We start from the raw sequence: 12,820 nt of genomic DNA on the forward strand, positions 1-12,820 counted from the left end.
CAAAATGTAACTTCTCTAAATTCTGGGGGCTGGAGGAATTGTGGCCATAGCCCCCAAAGTCACTTCTCCCAATGCTGTCAAGTGGAGCTGCCTCCCTGCCAGGCCTGAGTAATCCATCCGGAAGGGCCTCCTCCTCCTCCTTCTTCTTCCCAGAGAAGGGTGAGGCTCCTGGGAGAACGCCTCGAAAAAGAGGCCCCTTCTTTCCCCAAATCCCTCTGATCTGGAACAATTTCAGGAATAACCGGACAAAGGGAAACCAAGAAAAATGCTTTTATTTCCATTTTTTAATTCTGCATAATTTAAAAATAACTTTTGTTAGTTTCGCTGTACAAATGTATTTCTCTTTTTAAAACTATAAAATCAGTTGCCAGTGTATAGGTTTCAGTACCAAACAGTCTCAGGTTCCCCTTGGCGCCTTTAAGGCCTCTGCACCCCCAACAACCATTTAGCCCCGCTTTAGAAAAGGAAAGGCCGCGGCCGACTGTGGCCCTCCAGCTCTTTTCTGAGACTACAACTCCCATGACCCTCCGTCACCGCTGCCTGTCCTGGCAAGGGATGGTAGGACCACAGCTGCCCACGGTTCGGCCTCGAAAAACCCCTTTTGCGAGGGAGTTACGGATGCCCTTTCCCCCACCAGCCCCTGCAGCACCAAAAGGAGACAAGGCTTTACAGAGTTTTAAGGTGAGCACATCCTACACAAAGCGGAACGGCCAAATACACAACCCTTGGTCTGCAGAGTCTGGTCCATCACATCCCAAGGCCTGAGTGCCACAGAGCATGCATGCAAACCCATGATCTCTCTCTTTCATACACACAAAGACACACACAGAGTAATGCTTTGACCGGTATTCAGAAAGCATTTGGATGCACTGATGAGACCAAGGCACCATTAACTTCATTCCTTAGGCCCCAAGAAAGGGTCGGTCACCAGTCCATACCCTGAGAATGGTCCAATGACAGGCAAAGAAACCGGGGCAGAGTCTCTAAGCTTGGGTTTGGGGGGGGGGGGAGAAGAGGCAAAGGCAGCTTTTCAGTTATAGCCATCTAAGCTTCATTTCTCAGGACTTTGATAAGAGGGATGCTGGATTTGCACCTGGTCCAGCTCCCTCGCTCAGGCATTTCATTGGCATTACAGTAGAGAGGGCAGCTCACAAGTATCATGATTCAGGGCAGGTTTTCTCTACACTGTCTGAGTTTTAAAATCATCATTATATAACACAGAGCTAATTCATTTCAGAATGGGGGTCAAGCTAAAAGAAGAGAAAAAGTGGGTGGGTAGGGGCAGGCTCCTACTTTACGGCTCATGTTCTTCCTAGGTAGCACCACAAGACGGCTGTGGAGAAGCAACTCATAAGACGTCCTTAAGAACTGCCAGTCGCAAGCCTCTTCACATAAATTCAGCTCTCCTTGTCCTGAAAGAGATGCCAGGAAGCCTCAGGCTCCCAGTAACCCATCTTAATTAACCCACTTGCAGGGCATCAACATGGCTGTGCTGCACCAGCTTAAGAGTTTCTTAACGCTGCCGGATGAATGAAATCACTCATTGTGCTAAAGAGATTTTAAAAAAAAACAACACTTGCATAACTCTTTTATCAAAAAGGGAGCGTTAATATTTTAGTGGAAGTTAAACTCTGCTTATATAGCATCTATGTTGGGTACCAATGCCCCAGAGAGTAACAAACTAGTGCAGCATTTTAACAGCATTCACACCTGAACATTTAAAAGGCAGATAATTATTCGTCTTTTCTTGCAGAGCAGGTAACAGTGAGGAGAAGGCACAGAAATACTGCTTTGTGACCATGGCAGTTAAGTTAAAAAGGAGGGGGCAGTGAGCAAACAAGGCCACATTCACAGGGTTAAGGCCCATTATGGTACGCAGAGGAGTAAATGGAAGTGCCGCAGCCAAACTAGCATAATGCCAATCCTGGTCCTTCAAGGCTATGTGTAGCTTAGTTGTGACTTAGCTGCAATTGGCAAACCACCATGCCAATGCCAGGTGTCTCTAGCCAAGGCCTCAGGCAGACAAGCATCTTCGCATCACCAGGGATGCCACTAGAGGCCATGTCCTAGAGAAGGCAATGCAAGGGGAATATGTTAGAATGGAGAACTCATTCTGCTAAATTGAATGTATCTCATTCTGTGCAGTCCAAAGCCAAACTAAAGGCAATGTGGAAAATTGGGGAAAAGAATGCCTTGGCTTACTGACAGGGCACAGGAGCAGACAGATGCAGAAATAAAGGAACTGCATCACAAGCCCTCACTAGCCAGCCATGAAAGCCAAAGGGACCTACTCCCAATCCTAGCCTATATTCATGGACCAGTAGCAAATGCCTTCCACCAAAGAAAAGGGACACAACCTGGGTTTGATCCTATGCAAAGCCTCTCAGCAGTTCCCCATCCCTCTCAGATCCTCACTTCTCCTATTACACATAGTATATACTGTGCCTCACATGTCACAGTGGAGCAGGTTTAAAACGAATTCAAAAGGCATTTTGAACACTGTGACATATTGATTCGATGTCGCTTGACATATCGGAAAGGCACAACCCTGTCTGCGCACAAGACAACTGGCTTTTGACAGAAAGGCTAGAAAAAGCAGCAGCAACCTGAAAAGCGAAATGAATCGTCGTTTCTTTCAAAAGGCCCATATCTTAGGTTTGTATAGTAAAGGCAGAACTTGGCTTCGAAGGAGTCACCCCACAGAAACCCTTCTCCAACCCACAGAGAGAACATGATGCGGAGCAGGAAATGCTGAGAATTTCGTGGCCAGGCAAAATTCTTCAAACTGGAATCTAAACCTCCATTTCACTCTGCAGGAACCGGCGCCAGAACTGCGGGAGGACTTGCCAAAAGAAATCTCTCTTAAAGCCATTAGTGCAAGATGCAATTAGATTAAGGAGGTGACCTGCAGACATGCCAAGCCCCCGGTCTTTGCTCCATGATGCCCACCGGCTACAAAAGAAGACACTTCTTGGAGTTCTTCTTGGTCACGGGATACAAAACGGCCCGCACAGCCTCCGCGAAGACTTCTCTCACCCCTTCCTGGTTCAGTGCTGAGCACTCTAGATATTTGACTGCTCCGATCTGTTTGGCCAGCGAAGTCCCCTGTTGAGGGGTGGTGGGGCCCAGGTTCTGCTCCTTCAGCTTTTTCACCGTCTCCGCGTTATTCCTCAAGTCCTTCTTGGTGCCCACTAGGAGGATGGGCACGTTGGGGCAGTGGTGGGACACCTCGGGGTGCCACTTGTGCCGCACATTGGCATATGAGGAAGGGCTCCCGATGGAAAAGCAGATCACGAAGACGTTGGTCTGTGGGTAAGAGAGGGTGCGCAGGCGGTCGTACTCCTCCTGGCCAGCAGTGTCCCAGAGGTTCAGGCTCACCATCCGACCATCCACCGTCATCTGAGCGCTGTAGTTGTCGAAGACGGTGGGGATATACTCCTCGGGAAAGGCGTTGGTGGTGTAGCTGATGAGCAGGCAGGTCTTCCCCACGGCGCCATCTCCAACCACCACACACTTTATCGTCTGCATCCTTTCACTCCAAGAGGAAGACTCCTGCAAAAACCAAGGAACAAGTCAAAGGAAACCCAACGCCTTCCATGTCACAAGAAGTCTCACCTGGAGCTCATATAGCGGTGGTTCTCAAATACTGGTCCTCCAAGTGACTCACACTTCAACTCCCAGAAGTCTCAGTTGGCTTGGGACCAGTGGGCAGGGACTCTGGGCAGTGAAGTCAAAACCCCCTGGGGGGGGGGGGATCTGAGGTTTCAGAGCCACTGTCAGAAGATGCAGAGAGATGAGCACATGCTACATGCCCCACTCCCAGAGACCAGTGACTTATCATCTCTTTTTGGAGTGCAGAGTTGAAGGGAAATCCATGGCAGCCTCACCAGCCAGGAGACCAAAGGCAAGTGAGCCACATGATTTCCACCCTTGTGTCTGCGGATATAGACACAGAAGCTGCTGTAAATTACCCTGAGTGCCAATGACTAAAAGGTAGAATGTACCTCGTCTAAATAAGGAAGAAAGGACTGTGTGTTCTAAGATGAAAGCAGAAGAGAAAACCAAGTCACGAAGCTCATACCATCAGTTCCTGAACAGACCAAAGAGAGGGAGGAGGAACTGTTTTCTCATGGCTGGGGTGTGTGTGTCTTTTACAGCAACTGAATTCAACAACAGAAAAAAGCATACCTAAATGCATTATTTTTTTATCAATGTGACTAGTTATTCAAATATTTATATCCCACTCTATATCCAAGGATGTTAAGGTGGCACACAATAAAATCAATCTGAAAAGCTTAAAACAGTAAGAATGGCTTTAAAAGACACTATTATTCCACTATAACTACCAGGACTGCATCGCAAGCCGTCCTGAGGTTTACAGCCTGGTGACACAATAGCAGCGCTCCCTGGCTGCGAATTCAAAATACTCCTCCTTAATCTGCAAACCTCAGGATTCCACTGGATGTTGCCCTGACCGTTCCAATACAATCATAGTGCCACAACACACAGACCCTTGAAAGCATTTTAAACCATTCGACACTTAAAATAGTTTTAAACCAGTTAAACCACGCACATATTCACATCTGGACAAAATTAAACAGGCCCTAAAGAGCCGTACTTTTACTTGGTGCTGGACTAGCACTAGTTTTGGTATCATTTAGGCCAGGCTGCCCATTTTTCCAAACAGTATAAGAGAAAGAGGTTGTGCAGAAAGAACCGCAACCTGGAAACATCACTCAAGGAGACTTTCTGCTGTGCTTTCTGCTACCAGACCTGTTTATCCCGAATTGGCCTTTTTAGTCACCAACGCACTTGTACAAAGCGCGGGATGAGTCCTTCCTGAATCTTCGTTCGCGAAGCAATGCCAGAGATAAGAGAAAGATCAAAATGTCAGCCAGGAATAAGCCATAATTTTGAGAACAATTGAGAAAGTTGCCCTTTATGGCTAGGGATGCCATATCCCGCCTGTAGGCGGGACAATCCCTGTTTGGGCGGTGCCATCCTGGTCCTGGTCCGGCGCCAAAACCGGGATGGCACCACTCGCAGCCACCTCCGCCCCCGTGCGTACCATGGGGTCCTCTAAGGCCTCGCTGAGGCCTGGGAGCGCTCTCCGTGGTCGGAGCTCCGGCCGCGGAGACGCTCCCTCCCAGGCCCCAGTGAGACCTTGGAGGCGGCTCCGCAATCATGGAGTCCTCCAAGGCCTCCGCAACGCCGGGGAGGAGGAGGAGGCTGCTTGCCACCGCGGCGATGGCCGCGATGATGGGCAGCCCCCGCACTCTTCCCAGCCTGAGAGGAGGCTGAGGCTTCCTCCCAAGCCGGGGAGGAGGACAAGGTTTTAAAATGTAGGACCTTTTTTTAATTTCCTGGCCAGGAAATTTAAAAAAAAAAAAGTCCTACATTTTTAAACCTTGTCCTACATTTGTCCCGGTTTGGAGGTCCTCAGGTATGGCAACCCTATTTATGGCAAAAGGTCCTTTTCTGGACCTTACGAACCAACATCCTTAAAAAGCAGGATTTTGAGGGCTGTGATCTGCTGCTAAGGCTCAGCACTGAACAAACCTTGCCCTGAGTGGGCCCCCAAAAATGCCCCTCTATTTTGAAAACCTCTAGGGATGGGGACGCCACAGATCATTAACATTTTGGCATGATGCAATTCCTCACTGAGAAGTATTCCTGACAGCCAACCCACAATTTCTGGGGAAAAGGGTGAAAAAACAGACCAACCACGCCATAACAAGCTTTCAGATTTCCCCCCAGTACCCTCATGCAGTCATAACTTTGGTTTCTCTAAGGATAACAGCCAACGCGACACAGAAGCGATTCTACAAGCTGACAAGCCTTCGCCTCTGCTGTGATAAAGCCGCCTGCCAGCTGTCCCGCTGTGGCCTGCGCTTCGTTCGGGCATCGCGAGACAGAACAAGGGCTTGGATATACAGCACCTGTGATGGAGGCTCACAATGTTTCCTCTCTGAGCTACTACCATCAGAGAGCCACGGAGGCCTTCTGTGAATACACAAAGGGCTGTTAGAAGGAGGCCAAGAACAGATTATTCCAAACAATGAGGGGACAAGCGAGCATTAATGCGCTTGAGCTGCGGCAGAAAGTTCACTTTAATACTGAGGACATGTGAGAAGTTGGGAAAGAAAGGCAAGGCAGGCTCAGAGCAGGTCTGGTTACTAGGAACAGCTTTGGAAAATCAAAATTCTGTGTTGTAGGAGGGGAGATCTATTTCCATTATCCCTCTGCAAGACACAGAACCTCCATCTCCAAACAGAGTGGATGAAGGTGAATCTTACTCCTTGATGTATACCCAACACTCGATCACTTTCAAAGTGGGAACTGCCAGACTAGCCCTGACAAGACACAGCTTGTCAATCTCATCCTTCAGAAGGTGCTACTTATGCTCCCAAGACGTAGTTTCTTGCCGAACAAGAACCTGCCCCGTTAGATTACGCAGCCCGCATCGGAAGGTTTAACAGCTGCAGCCCCAGGGAGGACAACATGTATTAGCAGGCTAAGGCTCCCTCAGCCAGCCCAATCCCTCACTCACCCTCCGCAACCTTTGCCTTGGGTCTCATCCCTGAAAGCAGCCTTTCCAGTCCTTAGCTAACCAAATCTCTAACCTCCAATCAGCAGGGAAGCAGCAAAGCTGAAACAGAAAAGAAGTCTTGGTGCCTCATTGGGTGCCACAATTTAAGGAAGATATTGTTAAGAGGGAAGATGAGGGTGACCAAGATAGGAAATGGTCTGGAAACCAAGCCCTATGAAGAATAGTTGAGGGCAGTGGGCATGTTTAGCCTAGAGAAGAGAAGACTGAGGGGTGAGAGAATAGCTATCTTTGCCTGTTAACTGGTAAGATCTCCTACCAGACAACAATGAACCAGAAGGACCAAGGAGATGACCAGCTTTATGTACACCAGAGATGGGCCCAATGTGGCCCTATGAAACCCCCCTCCTGAAAACTGTTTTTGGCCCTTGACCTCCTCCTAGATTGCCCTTCTTCTGGCTCCCCAAAAGGGTGAAGCATCCAGGAGAAGCAATTCAGCTTTAAATTGGTTACAGTACAGTACTCTGAATATGCCAGCCACAGATGCAGGAGAAACGGCAGGAATAAACTCTTCTAGAGCATGGCCACAGAGCCTGAAAAACCCACAACGAACTATGGTTACTGTACTGTTTGACATCCCAAAACAAAACCTCTGTGTTTCAAAACCAGAAGTGGAATTTCACCGCGTCTGATGGTATTTCCCCCTCGATCCTTTTGCCGTGACTCTTGCCCTGGTCTTGAGGCAGGAAATGAGCTCCTGGATCATCCCCTGCAGTCGCCCATCCATGTGATGATGCCTTAGTAGACATTATATAACGCATGCAGGCATCGCTATACAACCGGCTCAGCAGCCAGGCCTGCCAACTCCCCAGAAGGCTGCTGGGAATCTGAATGTGACGAGAGGGTTTTGCTTTGCTCTGCCAGCTGCCATAAATCTGGGCTAACAAGCACAGGAGACTGGTCATTTTTAAAAACCAGAATTGCAGGCTGACTAGCTAGCTCTGAGTATTGCCTCTAAAAAGATTACTCTCAGAGGAGGAGGATTCTAAGAGGGGCAAAAACAGGACGTACTGGGTTCCTCACGGCTCCTTACAACTTTGCTCCATCGTCCATTTCTACTCTCAGGACCTTAAAATACAATTAAACAACCCATTAACCAGTATTACATGTTCGGAAAGTGTAGCACCATTTCAAAACAATACAACAAAGTTAAAAAAAATAAAATAGAGCAACACTCCCCAAGAAAAGATACCAGAGCTCTCCCCACTTTGTATTTTTAATATCTTACGTTTTAATCCTGTTTTAACTTTTTAAATTGTTTAATTGCTTTTTCAGTATTTTATATTTACATGTTTTAAAGTTCTTGTGCTGTTTTTAAAGTGTATTGTATTTTAATCTGCTGTTAGCTGCTTTGAGTCTCTATGTTGGGAGAAAGGTGGGATATAAGAAAATAACAACAACAACAGAGATGGCTATGTATCTCACAAAACATTAAATCCCTGACTTCCACAGCATTGAACCATGGCAGTTAAAGTGGTGTCAGACCACATAACGTCTGTAGTGTAGATGCAGCCTAAGTGGCTGCATCTTTCCTTTCTAGTTCTGCCAGCCATCCACCCAATGAAGGGAAGAGGTTTAGTCCCAAGGAGGCGTGGGATCACCTGGCACCCCAAAATGCCCTCCCTGGAGGCACCTATTCTCCCTCGCGGAGGCCGCCACACCTCCAGAGAGATAAGGCCACAAACGGTAAACAGTCGCGCTCCATGCTTTGCTGCGAAACCACTTCCTCGCCCAGAAGGGCCTCAGGAGGCTGCAGGCAGTTCTGCAAGAGAGGCAGAGAGAGGAATGCCACTGCCGCAGATCCATCCCTTGCAGGTCACCAACAGCTTCGGTGCTACGCAGGCAGAAGGGAGGAGGAAAAAAGGTCTGTGCTTCTTGCAAAGCAGCTTCCGATCAAAGGCATTCACAAAAATTAAATTACATTAAAGCACCACATCAGGGTTCAAAGTCTTGGACCAGGTCTTTAGGGGTCCAGATGTATAATCCTGAAGGGGCCATGAGACTCCTGAACCTGGGCCAGTCACACACACTCCGGTCCAAAACCCACAGCAGAAATAACCCAGTTTCGACCGCTTTAACTGCCCTGGCTCAATGCTAGCAAATCCTAGGAACCGTAGTCTTGTGAGACATTTAGCCTTCTCTGCCAGAGTGCTCTGAGGCCACAATAAACTACAACTCCCAGGATTCCCTAGCACTGAGCCAGGGCAGTTAAAGTGGTCTCAAACTGGGTTATTTCTGCAATGTGTTTTGGACCTACCTCAGAGGGTGGTTGTGAAGAGAAGAATGGCAAGCAGGAGAATCAACTTGAACTCTTTGGAGGAAGATATAAATCATACATAAATAAGCCAAATGAGGCTCAAAAAGCTACAAATGCCGAGTGGAGTGTCCTCTCTAGGAATCTCTAGGTCCTCCAGCGCAACTCTGTGGTCAGCATCTGCCAGACCTTGACCATAGAGTTGCGCCGGAGGAGCTACAAATGGCTATAGGGTGTCCTCTCTATGAATCTCTATATCCTTCAGTGAGACCTTTGCTTAAAGTTGACCATAGAGTTGTGCTGGAGGACCTAGAGATTCCTAGAGAGAACATCTGTGAATAAAATCTGTGAATAATCAAATCCCCAAAAGTCAAAGCCATAAATGTGGAAGGATGACTGTAATTTGAACCATCGTTCCATGCTTCCAAGTTCCTAAAGGTTGCCAATTCTTTGGCTCGTCTGGCCGGGTGCGTGAAGGGGACCAGAAGCCCCAGGCTCTGTGGCAGGTAGCCCAGTTCAGGCCAGCAGAACAATCGGCTGCAAACTGGGAAAGCAGCTGGGCCGACGCCTGCAGCAGAGGAGCACCAAAGCCTGGCAAGAAGCAGCGATGGCCGCTCCTCTTAAGCAAAGGTAAAGCCACCTCTGGATAAGAAAATTGTGTAACAACTGGGAGAGAGGAGAGTTGCCAAAGAGGAGCCAAAGGTCTGGCCTGGGAGGAAGGAGCGCTCCTACGCCCAAAAGGAGCCCAAAGCGCCCCGCCGAGGGAAGGGCCCCAGATCCGGCACAGGAGCACAAGAGCAGGACGGTCAGTTGGCAACCCTCAGGTTGCCAAATGCAATACGTTGTTGTATTTCAATGTTCTTTTAATGCTGTCAGTCGCCTCGATCTAATTGGAGCGGCATGAATTAATATGCATTATATTTAATTGTTTTCATAGAACTGGTTTATTTTATCTATTTTAATTGATCGTATGGACAGTGCTGTCTCAATTTACAGATATATATATATATATATACACACACACACACACACACACACACACACACACACACACAATTATTTCTATTTCCCGCCTCTCCCTACAGATCGAGGCAGAATTACAGCCAGATAAAATACCATCAACAAACAGAGAAACAATACACTTACAGTCAACTATAATATTTCTAACCAAAAACCTTAAACCCCCCGTAATACGATAATAAAATTAACAATGAAAAGTCTCATCTAATCCCAGTTAATGAAGTGGGGCATTGAGGCGGGTGGGGCTCTTTTATACAGGGCCAGATGGGAAGCTTAGTAATAGTAATAATGAATGATGGTAGTTCTGATAAGCATTTAGCCCTCTCTGTCAGAGAGAGAGGGAGGGACAAAACCATGATTCCACAGCAGTGGAGCCCTGAAAGTTAAAGTATATTGTTTCCTGCAATAAAAGGGTGCATCCACTGCAGCATGGAACTCTGGGATCTGTAGTTCTGCAACCTTCCTCAGCCCTAAGTCACAAAACTACAAATCCCAGGATGCAACAGAGGAGCAAACGGCGCTTAAGGCGGGTTCGAACTGCGTTATTTTCAACCCAGAGAGGGCCTTTTCTTTGCCTGAGGTCTATAAAAAGAGAGGCACGCTCCCAAACTCAGGCTCGGCCCCAGAGGCTGCTGGGCCTCAAACTTCCCTGTGGCTGGTGCATCATGGGAGTTGTAGTCCAGAGGCGAAACATCTGGAAGGGAGGAAGGAGAGGCCGCGGAACTAGAGGGAAAAGGGAGGGAAGGAGAGGAAGGAGAAATTCGGTTCCTCAAAGGCGCCTCCCTCCGGAATAGTTACTCCGAGGAGGGGACTGCAAAAGGAACTCCCGGCCGGAGACGGAGGAGGCTCTGCTTCTTACCTGGCTCTCCTTCTCCTCTTTCCCGGGCGCCGTCTTCGCCTCAGTCGCCGGCCGAGGAGGAGAAGCTGCTGCTGCATCCGGCAGAAGGAAACCGCCCCCCGGCCACCGTACTTCCGCACTGCGCATGCGCGCGAAGGGCTGCTCCTCCTGGGAAATGTATTCCCTCGGGCGTCGGACGACGGTGGCCCCGAGCGGCCTCAAATCCTTGCCGAGTTTTCCTTTCGCGCTCTCTGCTGCTTTAGGAGAAGCGCCCTTTTCTCTCTCTTCCTCTCTTCCTCGCCAAGAAACAGTTTAGGGCTGGCGAGCTCTTCCTTTTTCACACAGAGAATGTGTATGTATATATATATATATATAATATAATATAACTCCCCCCAAAAAACACACACAAAATGTCCCCCTCTTTTGGGGTGTGCACCTTTTTTATTAAGTCCAGGCGATGTGTGCATAAATGGAACTCATGGCAGCTTTTTACTTCCATGGTCCCTGAAGAGAAAACACAAGAGGCAGCAGCAGGCCTCAGGCCCAGAGAGGGCTAAAGGGTCAAGAGCCTTAAAAGCAGCTTCATTCTGACAAAAGGGCCATGGCATTTACAGTGGTTATTATATATACACACACGTATATATATACACACACATGTATATATATATGTGTGTGTGTGTGTGTTTATATAAACATATATACGTATATATCTGAGTGCGTGTGTGTATATATACATACATATATGTATGCATATGTATATATACATATACATTTCTAATGTGTGTGTATATATGTATATATATATATATACACACACACCTATATACATATACGTATACATTTCTGATGTGTGTGTGTGTGTGTATATATACAGTATATACACACATATGTATATAACCTTGATATATATATATGTGTGTGTGTGTGTGTGTATATATCAAGGTTATATATGTAGCATGACATAGATATATATTGGGCTATGACCAGAGACCCGGGTTCAATTCCTGGCTTGGCCGTGGAAACCCACCTTGGGCCAGTCGCACTCTCTCAGGAAGGCAATGGCCAACCTCCTAGGAAGAAATCTGGCCAGGAAAGCCCTACTATGGGGTTGCCTTTAGGGTCGCCATAAGAGAGCCAACACGGTCCAGCGGCCTGACCCTTGGTCCAGGGCTCTGGGAGACCAAGGTTCAAATCCCAGCTCAGCCCTGGACTACAAGTCCCAAGTCCCACCCTCTCAGCTTCAGGGGAAGGCAATGGTGAACCTCCTCTGAATAAATCTTGCCAAGAAAAACCCAGGACAGGTTGGCTTTAGGGTTGCCATCAGTCAGAAAGGACTCGAAGGCACATCACACACACACAGGGCAAGTCACACTCTCTCAGCCTCAGAGGAAGGCCACTGCAAACCACCTTCTGCAGAAGCCATACCAAGAAAACCCCAGGATAGGTTTGCCTTGGGCTCGCCATAAGTCAGAAATGACACAAAGGCACGCAGCAAAAACATATGTGTAAATGTCTATATGTTGGTGTGGCAATTTTAAAGCAAACCAATCAAACCCACTGGGTGACTTTGGCAAAAGTCACACTATCTCAGCCTCAATGGCAAACCTCCTAGGAACAAACCTTGCCAAGAAAATGCCTGAGGGTCGCCAGAAGTCAGAAACAACATGAAGGCACACAAGAAGAAAAGCCATGGCATTTATGGTGGCATCGTAGTGCTGTAATGGTGCAATGTGGAAGGGCACTTTGTCTATGTCTTTGCAGGATTCCCCACTGATGGCAAACTACTCAGACATTGTATACTCTGCCACTTTTGCTTGGCACACTTCTCAATGCTTCAGGAGATCACCAAAAGCATCCCCAGTCCCGAAATCTCCATCTTCTGTCCTCCGCACCTGGCCATGATGACTCAGTTTCTACCAGCGAAGGGTCCATTGGTGGCCGCTGGGCCTTCCTCTCCCCTTCCTTCCTCCCACTCTTCCTCTTCCTCCTCAGACCAGCTCAGGCTGTCGTCCGACTCGTCCTGCGCCGCATAATGGAGCTCCTGGCCTGGTTCCGAGGTGCCTGCCTCATGCTGCCGGGGGTCCTCCGCTTTGCTCTGGGG

At 48.1% G+C, this 12,820-nt stretch overlaps 2 protein-coding genes across 2 annotated transcripts in view; both read right to left on the reverse strand.

Annotated features, from left to right (window-relative positions):
• Positions 1 to 260: 260 nt before the first annotated feature.
• LOC121936180 (rho-related GTP-binding protein RhoG-like) lies at positions 261 to 10,841 on the reverse strand. Its single transcript, XM_042478094.1, has 2 exons — positions 10,741 to 10,841; positions 261 to 3,552 (listed from the first exon to the last, which is right to left on the reverse strand). Exon 2 carries the CDS (start codon positions 3,526 to 3,528, stop codon positions 2,953 to 2,955), a length of 576 nt encoding a protein of 191 aa, XP_042334028.1. The 5' UTR covers positions 3,529 to 3,552; positions 10,741 to 10,841; the 3' UTR covers positions 261 to 2,952.
• A 354-nt stretch (positions 10,842 to 11,195) lies between these two features.
• The window catches only part of ITGB1BP2 (integrin subunit beta 1 binding protein 2), a 7,299-nt gene continuing 5,674 nt past the window's right edge, over positions 11,196 to 12,820 (reverse strand). Inside the window, exon 12 of the mRNA XM_042480070.1 lies at positions 11,196 to 11,223. Within this exon, the coding sequence (XP_042336004.1) occupies positions 11,196 to 11,223 (28 nt within the window). The remainder of the gene's footprint in view (positions 11,224 to 12,820) is intronic.

This window comes from Sceloporus undulatus, chromosome 7 (assembly GCF_019175285.1).
Source record: "Sceloporus undulatus isolate JIND9_A2432 ecotype Alabama chromosome 7, SceUnd_v1.1, whole genome shotgun sequence".
Taxonomy (NCBI): Eukaryota; Metazoa; Chordata; class Lepidosauria; order Squamata; family Phrynosomatidae; genus Sceloporus; species Sceloporus undulatus.

Excerpts from the sequence above, each read along its gene's own strand:
- LOC121936180 (XM_042478094.1), bottom strand. The coding sequence starts at position 3,528 with ATGCAGACGATAAAGTGTGTGGTGGTTGGAGATGGCGCCGTGGGGAAG.